This window comes from Tubulanus polymorphus, chromosome 2, assembly GCF_964204645.1.
Source record: "Tubulanus polymorphus chromosome 2, tnTubPoly1.2, whole genome shotgun sequence".
NCBI classification, from domain to species: domain Eukaryota; kingdom Metazoa; phylum Nemertea; class Palaeonemertea; order Tubulaniformes; family Tubulanidae; genus Tubulanus; species Tubulanus polymorphus.
This window is the reverse complement of record NC_134026.1, coordinates 24,458,837-24,469,553: the sequence shown is the minus strand read 5'-3', so window position 1 is coordinate 24,469,553 and position 10,717 is coordinate 24,458,837. Positions and strand designations below refer to the sequence as shown.

The following is a 10,717-nucleotide window of genomic DNA, read 5'->3' as shown; positions in this document are numbered from 1 at the left end:
GGACCGTAAAATGTGTCCGACTGGAGTGTAACAAAAATTATTTCAACTAACATCTGAATTGATCGGATCCGACTCGAGCGGAGTCTTACTCTACTGAATATATGAATATGTTTCTCGTTGAGCAAAATGTAAGAACTGTCATCTACTCCATAGCTGATTAGCCACAATATTCCCAGCTCCGGATCTAGTCAGTGCCGTTGGTTCCACTTCCAGACAAGAGATATCTTTTGGGAAGAGTAACGAAAATTATTGGAGAAAGAAAGAAAGTTCACGATCTTTTTCACTTGTCAAAAGAAGTTTATTTGTTCACATTTTCTTCTTTTGTTCACATTTATAAGTTATTAACAAAATTATCCAGAAAATCTTGTCTAGATATTTAAAAATATCATTTTTTTTCTATATACACCGTACATATCATAATATACTCCTTAAATTATCATATTCGTATGTATGTATATATCCATACAAAAAAAAAAGAAATAAACGTGACAAAATTCGTATTTTTGATCAACATCATCTACCATAAAGTGTCGATTGAAAAGAAATATCACCAAAGATGTCTTTTTGGCATGGTAGTTATTTCTCACGAATAAAAACGACAACATGTACGAGACCTCATTGGTAAATAAATTACTGTACATATATAATAGATATATATCATTTATATATCGACACTATTTACAGCGATTGCACGAAGACTATATGACGTCACAGACGTTTTGACCAGATTATTTTCATAGCGTGTGTATATGTGGACAGTCAGGGAAACTCACTCTACCCTGCGATAATTAATTTAAACAAATGCACGTAAATTTAGTCAACGATGACAGCCGTTATTAAAGGTAGGCTAGCCGGAGTGCTGGCTGTCTTGTTAACAGGACAATATATGTACACACATCATAACGAACCAAAGCCATCGAAATTTGGAAAACATTTAATACAAGTATCTTGGTCACAACCAAATAATTCAAGAAGACGTGAAGGAAAGTACACGGATCTAATGTCCATCATCCCAATTAATGATTTTCGTAACCTTAGCGTAACCAATAACATTGATACATAATCACATGATATGTAAGCATAAGTATAGGATGTATTCTGAGACAGTCAAAAATGCCGTTTTTACAAGAACGTTTGAATAGGAATGTTCATGATTCCAGAAAACACTTTTCTATCATTTGCGGTATTTCTCATAAACTGACTAAATATTGGACGAAACTCAGGACGGTGTAAGTTTTTTAAAATACATATTCCAAAGTTATATCGGCAGGACTGAGAAACTGGTGTGGACGAATTTAAGTAGGTAGGCCGAATAGTATCAAAGCGAAAGCGGACGTCACCAGTTCGAAGAGAGGATTATATTTGAGTTTAACAATAAATCTGAAATCCTAAAATACCATACTTTTGTCTAGTCCCTGTGTATATTTATGTAGATATAGGTAAAATATACGTTATCACAGATAAAACAAACATGTGCTCGATTCGTCATTGAAATAAAGGTATAACAACCACCAAAATACTGCAATTCTGCTGTTTATATTACATATATAATCATATCTATATCATAGCCGTGAAAAAATCTCTTGTTGTACAAAAAAGACATACAGAGCCGGTTGCATTCAACTTCGAAGTTGTTGCATAGAAAGCGTTTCAGAATTTACTGGTGGTTTTTACACCCGTTCCGGACGTTAGATTTGGACAGATGTTGTGCAAATGATACCCAACCCGTTACGCATATCAACTTGATATGACCTCCGGGTAGTGTATTGCTTGGACAGAAACGCTGTGGACATAGGAGTACTTAAAAAATGAGTATTATTCGCATTATAGAAAGACATGGTCATCGCTTCGCCCCCTTTCGCGCATCTTTCAGCCAGCAGATGCAGTTTTGGAGAAGGCAATACCAGTCTCTGAATGAAATAGAATTACCGCGCGAAAAACGGGAAAAAGCGGGTTTTTTGAAATGACAAAACGCACGTGGTTATGCACCGTTTAAAGAAATACTGACAATTTCGAACTGCACCAAATAATAATTGTCTTCTTAGTCCTTAGCACGAGTGATCGACACTCAAGAACCAACGCTGTGTATATTGAGTCACATGAATATGATAATAATAGCAAATTTTCGATTACATATGCCTCTTCATATGAAGCGATAAGTGGTCACTTCTTGAAAAGGCGCGCTCGCAGAGTTGACACTGGAACGGCCGGTCACCAGTATGTTTTCGGTAATGTCGTGTAAGTTCGTCTGATCGCGCGAATTTCCAACCGCATCCTTCCCAATTACAATGGTACGGCTTTTCGCCCGTGTGAGTACGCAGATGAGCTTTTAAGTGTGAACTTTTAGTGTACGTTTTACTACAACCGGGGTACGAACACGTATGAGTCGTCTGCTTCTTGCGGCCCCAGCTGCGTCGCCCACGCTTTTTTGGCATACCCTCCACGAGGGCCGCCTGTTGGTGGGATAAATTTAACAAGTCAGTGAGCTGCGGTGACGACGGAGGAGTTATCATATGAGATATGGGTTTCATTTGAGACTGGGAGACACGGGCGACAAGTTCCTGTGTGGCAGTGCCTAGCATGTCCTGTTGCTGTTTCGTTGTACGCAAATCTAACATTTGCGGTTCATCCGTCATTTCTGGAGAAGCAGGGGGTGATAATTGACCGGGAATGTTTACATGCCCGTGCATTAATCCAGCTGAATATCCCGATTCTGAATATTGTTCACTAGATATATGATGTGAGCGAGAGTCTGATAGCGAATTTTCTTCTTTAATTTCTGGTAACTCTATGAATGCTGATTGAAAGTTCGGTAACGACATTTTAGACTGTTTTAGCCGTTGTAAGCCCTCTTCGGTGAAGTTCACATTCTCTGACATGTGTTCTACCGTATTGTTCAGGATAAAATCAAAATCCAGTAATGATTCATAATCTTCAGGGAAACGGTACGTCTCTTGAGGTGGAACATCCGATAATCTGGACGACATATCGTAAAATGTGTTGCCATGGATACCATCGTGTTGCATCCCAGAGAGCAGCATCTTGTCATAAGCAGTCATCTCCTGTTGTAGGAAGTTTTCAACATCCTGCCAGGCCTGAAAAATAGATAAACACCGAGTGGTCAGAACAAGATAACAAGCTTGTTTTATGTAATTTATCCGTCGATAAGTGGTTCGTAATACATCGCGTGTCGCTGAAAAGTCATGCCTCGATTCCAAGGCGATACCAAGAATGCCTAATGATTTTCTTTCGTTTCGTCAACGATAGTTTTTACATGGGACTAATTGAGTGTTATTTTTAAAAGAAAAAAAATCGGCCCAATTCTTTGTGAGCGGAAAATCTTCATTGAAGAAAATACGATTGTCCTCGAATTTGCTGAAGTGTTTGATAATCTTATTGTGATGCATTATCTAAATGTGCTTGATGAATTACTATTATCAACAGGCGTTAAATACTCGTAACACGGCTTACGCACGATAGCGACTAATTCAATCAGGCCAATGATTTTGATACTTTAAAAAAAAAGGTCAATGGAGTTTCAGCTATAAACCGTATCGGAAATCACCTAACGGCAATGAAAAATGTCTTATTCTGTATTCGAACTAATGCCTTTCATTTCGAAATATTTTCAAAACTTAGAAAAATTACATGTTTTTCGTTTTTGTTACATTTCTTTGTCCAAATCGTTGAAGAATGAAACCAATAACGAGTCTATGTACAATGATATAGCCAGAGGCAGCGCGTGCAACCACCCACTGGGAGCGCGTGCAACATTTCAATTTACACCCAGAATTCGACACCGTGTTTCTTTTATGAACCGTTATTAACATCTACCATCAGTTTGCTTCAAGTAATATTGATAGCGGGTTACATATGCAAAACTAACCATCCACAGGTGTGAAATGCAACAACGATCATTAGTCGAACAATGCTGTTCGAGGTTTGCAATTTTATATCTCCGGGCAGTGATTTTTCAATTCAAGCACCAGCTCATGTCATAAGAACAATATTTATTTATTTTCGTATTACTCTAGAATAATACTAATTCGACACTCACACACAGGACTCGAACCTCTCGAGTCAGAGGGAGGCCACTGAGTGATCATTATCAAGCTAATGCACAGAAATAGGTTGATAAGTTTATTTTACTGCAAAAATGTCAACTACGAAGTCTATTATGCTATCCTTTTCAAAACAACTATGTTTTTACTAAATGTTGAGAATATGATGGATTGGGACTACTCCAATCGATCAATAACATTCGTGTCGTCTGCTCAGTAAAATATCGTCTGCTACAAACAGCGCAGATGTTCGCTAGCATACACCTACTGCTGCAGTTCGGTTCTCTGATGATGAGACTTATAGCTATTGTGTATACATCTGTTAGCTGTATAACATAGATTTGACGAATCATTCCCATTTTCAAGGTTTTTTAAAGATACGTAACTCTCTAAAAACTCGATTAGTTTCGAGTATCTAGATTTGTCTTGTTGTCATTAAATGGTTTTAAATTGCAGCTAGTCTTGTGTAAAAAGCTAATAAACCTGACTCTTCAGACTCTGCGAATTCGGATGCAACCACGTGTTGCGTATAAGCTAACTAAATGCCACAGCTTTAAACGCTTGAATATCTAATAAAAGGAAATAATTCACTTACCGACTGAATGTCAATGTTTTCGTCGTTATACTTGGTCAGTAAAGCCGATGTGTAAAGATTTGTCGTGGTCAGTAATGGATCCATCACTTGCGCCATATTGATGGAGTACTCTATCTAAGAGCAGCTATTTTCTGTTCACTGTTGACAGTTCGACATAAACACGAGTTCTGTTCGAAGTTCGAGCATTACGATATTTTCATTCGCGATTTTCGTAATAGGTCAGTCAAACTCATTAGAATATGCATGATTCACCGGCAATTTTCAAAATATTGCTGTTGTGCAAGGTGATTGGCCCAAATGTCAAGCGTGCGCCGTATATGGAAGTAATTAATAATCCAACCAATAGCAACGAAGAACTATTTTTAGTAACATATATAAAGAGCTCCCGCGCAACACGCATGGCTCAGTGTCAACTAGCTCGTGGGTTGAGAGGAGCTTCGATCGAGCGTTGCCATGTTTCATTCACAACAAATACATGTCGCACGGTGGCGCTGAGTCATCTATGAAACAGCTGGTTCGATTTAGGTCGAGTTTCCACATATTTCGCATATTTCTTGCGACACTAAAATGCTGACAAGCGCACTGTGACTAATATCCTAGAAATTCTATTTTTAGTATCGGTATATATTAAAAGTCGGTCCGGACGAGCCGATCATGTCATTCATAAAACTACCGGCAAACTGTTTACATCGGGTCCTGAAACACACAAAAGAGGTCTTCTTGCTTTTTTAAAGGGATATGTGAATTCCCAAATTACTTTTGACAGGGGCCACAAATCCCGTGTGACCCGGTGGTACTTGTGCCACTGAATTAACAAACTGCCTGATCTTAAAAGCAAATCCTTGATTGCAAATCCATAAATCTACACTTTTTTGAAGAATTGATACGAAACTCTCTGCCATGTTGGACTATGAGTCGTTGCATTTTTCCTGGGAAGCTCGGAAATATCGTAGTGAATTAACAATACGTGGCGACCACCTAAGCGTTTTTTCAATTTTTTCATTTTAAGTTTCTTTTCCCAGGTTTGCGATAATTCGGGTTGGCATTGGTGAAAAATCAATCAACATACATCAGTTCCCAAATCCAAGCGTAATGATAATCAATTGAAAACCCGAGTCGTAGAGAAGCAATTGATGAGTTTGGACTCATGTATATTCTATTGGACCGCCTGGCCAGCTGAGGGATGAGTGCGATATATCAATAGTGAATGGCAGTACAGTATTGATATGATCAAATATTGTCACAATGGTACGTTACGTATATATAAACCTGATATGAAAAAAATTAACTTCAAAATGTCAAGTGATCTCTGCGAAGAAGCATGCGTGGGAACGTGAATAACAAGATTGTCGTGTATACATTTACCAACTCAAATTAAGATCAGATCGACATTTATAGCGATCATTTGTGACACCGATGAATTTAAATTGTCCCCGACCGCAATATCAGTGTCATTATCAGTGTTTATTTTAACATATGATCAGAAAATAATGCCAGTCGCTGTCTATGTTGACAGTGTCGAGAGAGTGTATATAGTAGCCACAGGACTCTACCACAAATAAAAGAAATGAAATCACGACATTGCCGACTACAACATGTTTATTACAATCGTATATTCATTACGGCTGATCATTGGGTACTCCTCACTTCAGTGCGCAGATGCTGATTATTTGTAAAATTAAAGATTTTGTAAATCATTTAAGTGAAAACCCGCGAACTCTTGCTTGAGATGTTCTGTGAATAACATTTCATATAACTTCATTTCAGCGAATTAATTAACTCAATATACGAGACCGAATCATGGATACGATGAATATCGGTTTTTAGCGAGTTTCTTTATTCCGGCAAATCGAACGTTGGTTAAGTTTCAGATGACGAGTGCAGACGTTAATTCACCAGTTGATCGCCGACAATTTGCAACTACGAATGAAGTTTTATATGGTTTGTATTAAAGCAAAACCATCGTTCATCAGCTTTGAAAATAGGTTTATCCTTATTCCAGGATTCATCAGTATGTTTGGCTTGTGTGAAGTTTGCTTGTTACATTCTCACCACACTTCACGTAATGAAAGTGATCTAGCGCGTGAATTTTCTGGGTTGCAATTATTAGCAAATGATCATATGTGATGATGAACTTGAACTTACACCGCATGGTTGTATATTACCTTTCAAATGCGATTATTCTAAACATCAGATTAAGGAAGATTGATTTTTATGCGTATAGAAAAATTGGGATTTCGTGTTGTGAAACAGGCCCTTTATTTGAGACATTGAATTTCTGCTCTAAACTTGCATGTACATGCGTAATACGTAGCGGAATCTTCTCTTACGCTTTTGATCTGTCGATGATATTCTTATTTCGGGGACACTCATGAATATCTAGGGCCGAAGCCTATATTCAGCGACGATGAGTCAGTCGGTCTTGGGGTGAATAAATATATGATAATATGTTGGTGATTTTCGCAGTTTTCGAGTGACAATAGGGAAACTTGATTATAATGACTCATATCAGCTGGATGCCTATAGAACTGTCGGCGGTTCCTGGGGTGTCTTTTTCACCAGGAAATTGTTATTGTAATCTCAACGATTTCACACCTGGGCTGGTCGTGTGCCCGGAACGTGAATCATTTCCTTGGCCCTAGGCAACCTAAAACTTTCATTTTCACCGCTGGTTTCTAAGTTGTTATATGGCTGCCTGGTTCAACCATGGACTCTTCTGTCACAGAATACATAATTCTGCAAGGGCAAAACCATTCATTGTCTTTGTTTATGGTATGGATTCACTGGCTATGGCAATATTTTTCTTTCATCTGTGCTTTTTCTTGCTTCGCCTTCTACTTACGGCTTAATCAACCATTTGATAAAAAATGGCAAAAATCTCAAATTAATTAGTTATTCCTTAAATCTAAATTATTTTGTGAACATCTGATTGGGAAAGGTATTTATTTTTAGTATCACGAAAATTTATTGTAAACAAATACGCTTATCTGGAAAAAGTTCGGCGACCAAATATGTATCGAACTACGCGTATTAATGAAGTTGACTACGTGTACAACTATCGAATTAGGTATAATTGACATGATCTCTATCCCGGATAGAATAAAATGCGATACCGTAAGATAAAACCAGTTATAGACAAGGCAGCGTGTGTTTTTAGGGCCGTGGGAATGTATCAGGCGCGGACGAACGTCGGGATAAAGCGAATTAGCGCGGATCCAGTACGCCAAAAACGCCTCCTCTACGGGGAACCAGCGATAGCTGCTGGTTCGAGACATCGGCACCCTTTTTCAGCAAGAGCGCAATCTGGTGGGCAGACAATGCCCTGATGAATCTATTTCATTAGAAGACCGAATTAAACAATATATATTCGAACCGCCCCCGGCAACGAGCAACGGTTTATGCCGAGTTAAAAGACACGGGACGCTTCCATGTTAATAATTAGTCTAAAAAAGGCTTTGAAGACTTATTATATCGGATGTTTGCGTTCAATTTAAACAAGCATAACCGCCCTAAGCCTTGGAACAGACAACTCCAGTACTTTTGTCATGTGCAAGACTCATTCTAGAACGGCAGTAAGTCGTTAAACGGCGTCATATTTAACGAATAACACGAAAAACTGAATCTTCGGGGAATTGATACTTTTCAAAACATAAATGTGATGCTTGTAGATTCCAAAAAATAGTGACGTAAATAAATACTGCCACTAATAAAAATGATTTTTTGAGAACTTCTAAACTTCATGACATATGATATTTCATCGTAGAAATCCTATCACGAGGAGAAAACAGGACGTAAATTTGCAATGACGTCACCACTTCCTGCCATAACCGACCGGTAGCATTCCGAGAGCGCGCAAAGAAAATTGATAATTTTGAAAATTACTGCGACGTGTACCGTCGAAAAAAACTGCCACCAAATAATGGCCACGGACGTTACTTCCGTGATTGACCAGGGTCCCTAGATGGGTCACTGACGGCGAAGCACGTCATGAAATATCAATAAAAACCACGGCGACCGACGCACTCCAGAGAGTAATCAGGTGGTCATCATTGGTATGCTTACCATGGCAACACGTTCATACCTGCTTCCCGATAGATAGCTACATGTCATCAAATTTCAAATTTTCTCGTTTATGAAAGACGGATCGCTATTGTTCCCCTGTGAACGGCGCAAAGTATCCGTGAATACCGGTTATTATAATCCGGCTCGTGGTTATGATTTGACCGGCTTATTGATGTTGCTGGCCACCGGTGAATTCTAGTGACAAAGCGGACGAACAGATCATTACGGGTACTTGACTGCGGCGCAAATTACAACATGTTCTAATTAACAGGTTTCATCACGGATACAAGGTTTATGTTACCAATTTGTAGGACAATCGAAGATTAAATTGAGCCCGAAAAGATCGCGATTATTCCCACATGACGTGGTACCATATAACCCACTAAAGATCAATGATTTACTGCTAAACATAGAAAATAAACCAGAAATGATTATCAATTAAACACTTTTGAAAAAATATGTAGTCACTTGTATTCTTAATGTTGTGTACAATCAGGTCGTACAATCATGGTTAAGCTTGTATTGGTTCGTTTTAGATGTATGTGTTTATTTTCAGGCAGGGTACCGGTACCGTTGATTCGGTCACAGCAGTGGTCGTGTTTCAATAATCTATTTGAACTGTTAACACGTTTTATTGCCTCACAGTTTACTGTTTATCGTTAACGAGCTTTCGAATTAACGTCACTGTTTTTAGTGTTAATCATTTCGGAATCGCGCAGAATATACATTAACAATAAGCCGATGACACGAGACTCTACCGGCTGCCCCCAGTCGGGGTCTCCGGTGTAGTAAACTAGTAAACTGTGGAGAACAATATACACGATAACAGACGCTAATGAAGGTGAGAATCTGGTTTTAGATCATCGCAAGATTACATGCTAATGAAAAGTTTTGTCTCTGACAGTGACGATCGTATCACACGGATCTCTAGCAATATTCATATCGTCCTCATCATCAACCACCTCCGTGCGAAAACAAAACTTTGATAATTAGAAACTGATGTAATAACTCACGGCGACAAAATGTCAACATTTCTTCGTCAACTGCGTCAGTGTGGAAATTGATCATCCGCCGCCTCCTGGATTGATATCGACTCGATGACATTTTGAACTCATAGCCTACATTATTTGGTCGGAGGTCCAGCATCCTCTGGCGATATCACGGTACTGTGTTACAAACACCTGAGCCCCGATGTCATTAAGTTTGAATCTTACCAAAGGAGGGTGGTTGACGGGAACCGGACTATACATCCAAATCCTGTCTTAATTTGTATTACAGCAGTAAATAATGTGGTTGACTGTAACAGAATTACCATTGTTTAACCTGACGAATTATATACACGGTGTATGTGGATGTATTGTGTTTATAGTCATTATTTTAGTATATACATTGTGAATAAATTCATATTTAAAAGAAAATGTGCCGATTTTCAAAACACTTCTAATGTCAATGTTATTTCTGAATATTGAAGTAATTGTTGATTGTCATTGTCATTGGGATTTTGACAAAATCATTTTTCAAGTTGTACGCCCTGATCCCAGAGCGAAGACGATCTTTACCGATGCCTGCAATCGCTAGGCGGTTGTATCAACGATCGTGACGTAAGAAACGGGAACGTACGGTTTACAATACGTAGTTAGTTAATAAACGTGGAACTGTTAATTGTCATCGCTCTCATCACGATATCAGCCGCAGATAAAAATCAAATCATCGCCACTCGTTTCGATCGTTTGGCGCGAATAACTCTAGCGAGCGAGTAATGAATATTGCCGACAATTAAAAACCGGTTTGTTAGTTAAGTGTATATCTGCGACGGTATGTTGCTTTGTTCAAGCGGTCGTCGCGTTATGTTTCATCGGAATATCGTCATTGAAAAATACTTTCTCATTACGCGTGGACAGCTGTTAATGACAAATATTTAATCAGAATTAATTGCGGCGACACTCGTGAAATTACTGTCCTGGGGCAATCGTGTCGTCCATCCAGAGATTACGCGCAA

At 38.7% G+C, this 10,717-nt stretch overlaps 1 protein-coding gene across 1 annotated transcript; it reads right to left on the bottom strand.

Moving 5' to 3' along the window:
* Window positions 1-311: 311 nt before the first annotated feature.
* LOC141899681 (uncharacterized) lies at window positions 312-4,873 on the bottom strand. Its single transcript, XM_074786114.1, has 2 exons — window positions 4,657-4,873; window positions 312-3,095 (listed from the first exon to the last, which is right to left on the bottom strand). Exons 1-2 carry the CDS (start codon window positions 4,750-4,752, stop codon window positions 2,130-2,132), a joined length of 1,062 nt encoding a protein of 353 aa, XP_074642215.1. The 5' UTR covers window positions 4,753-4,873; the 3' UTR covers window positions 312-2,129.
* Window positions 4,874-10,717: the final 5,844 nt, after the last annotated feature.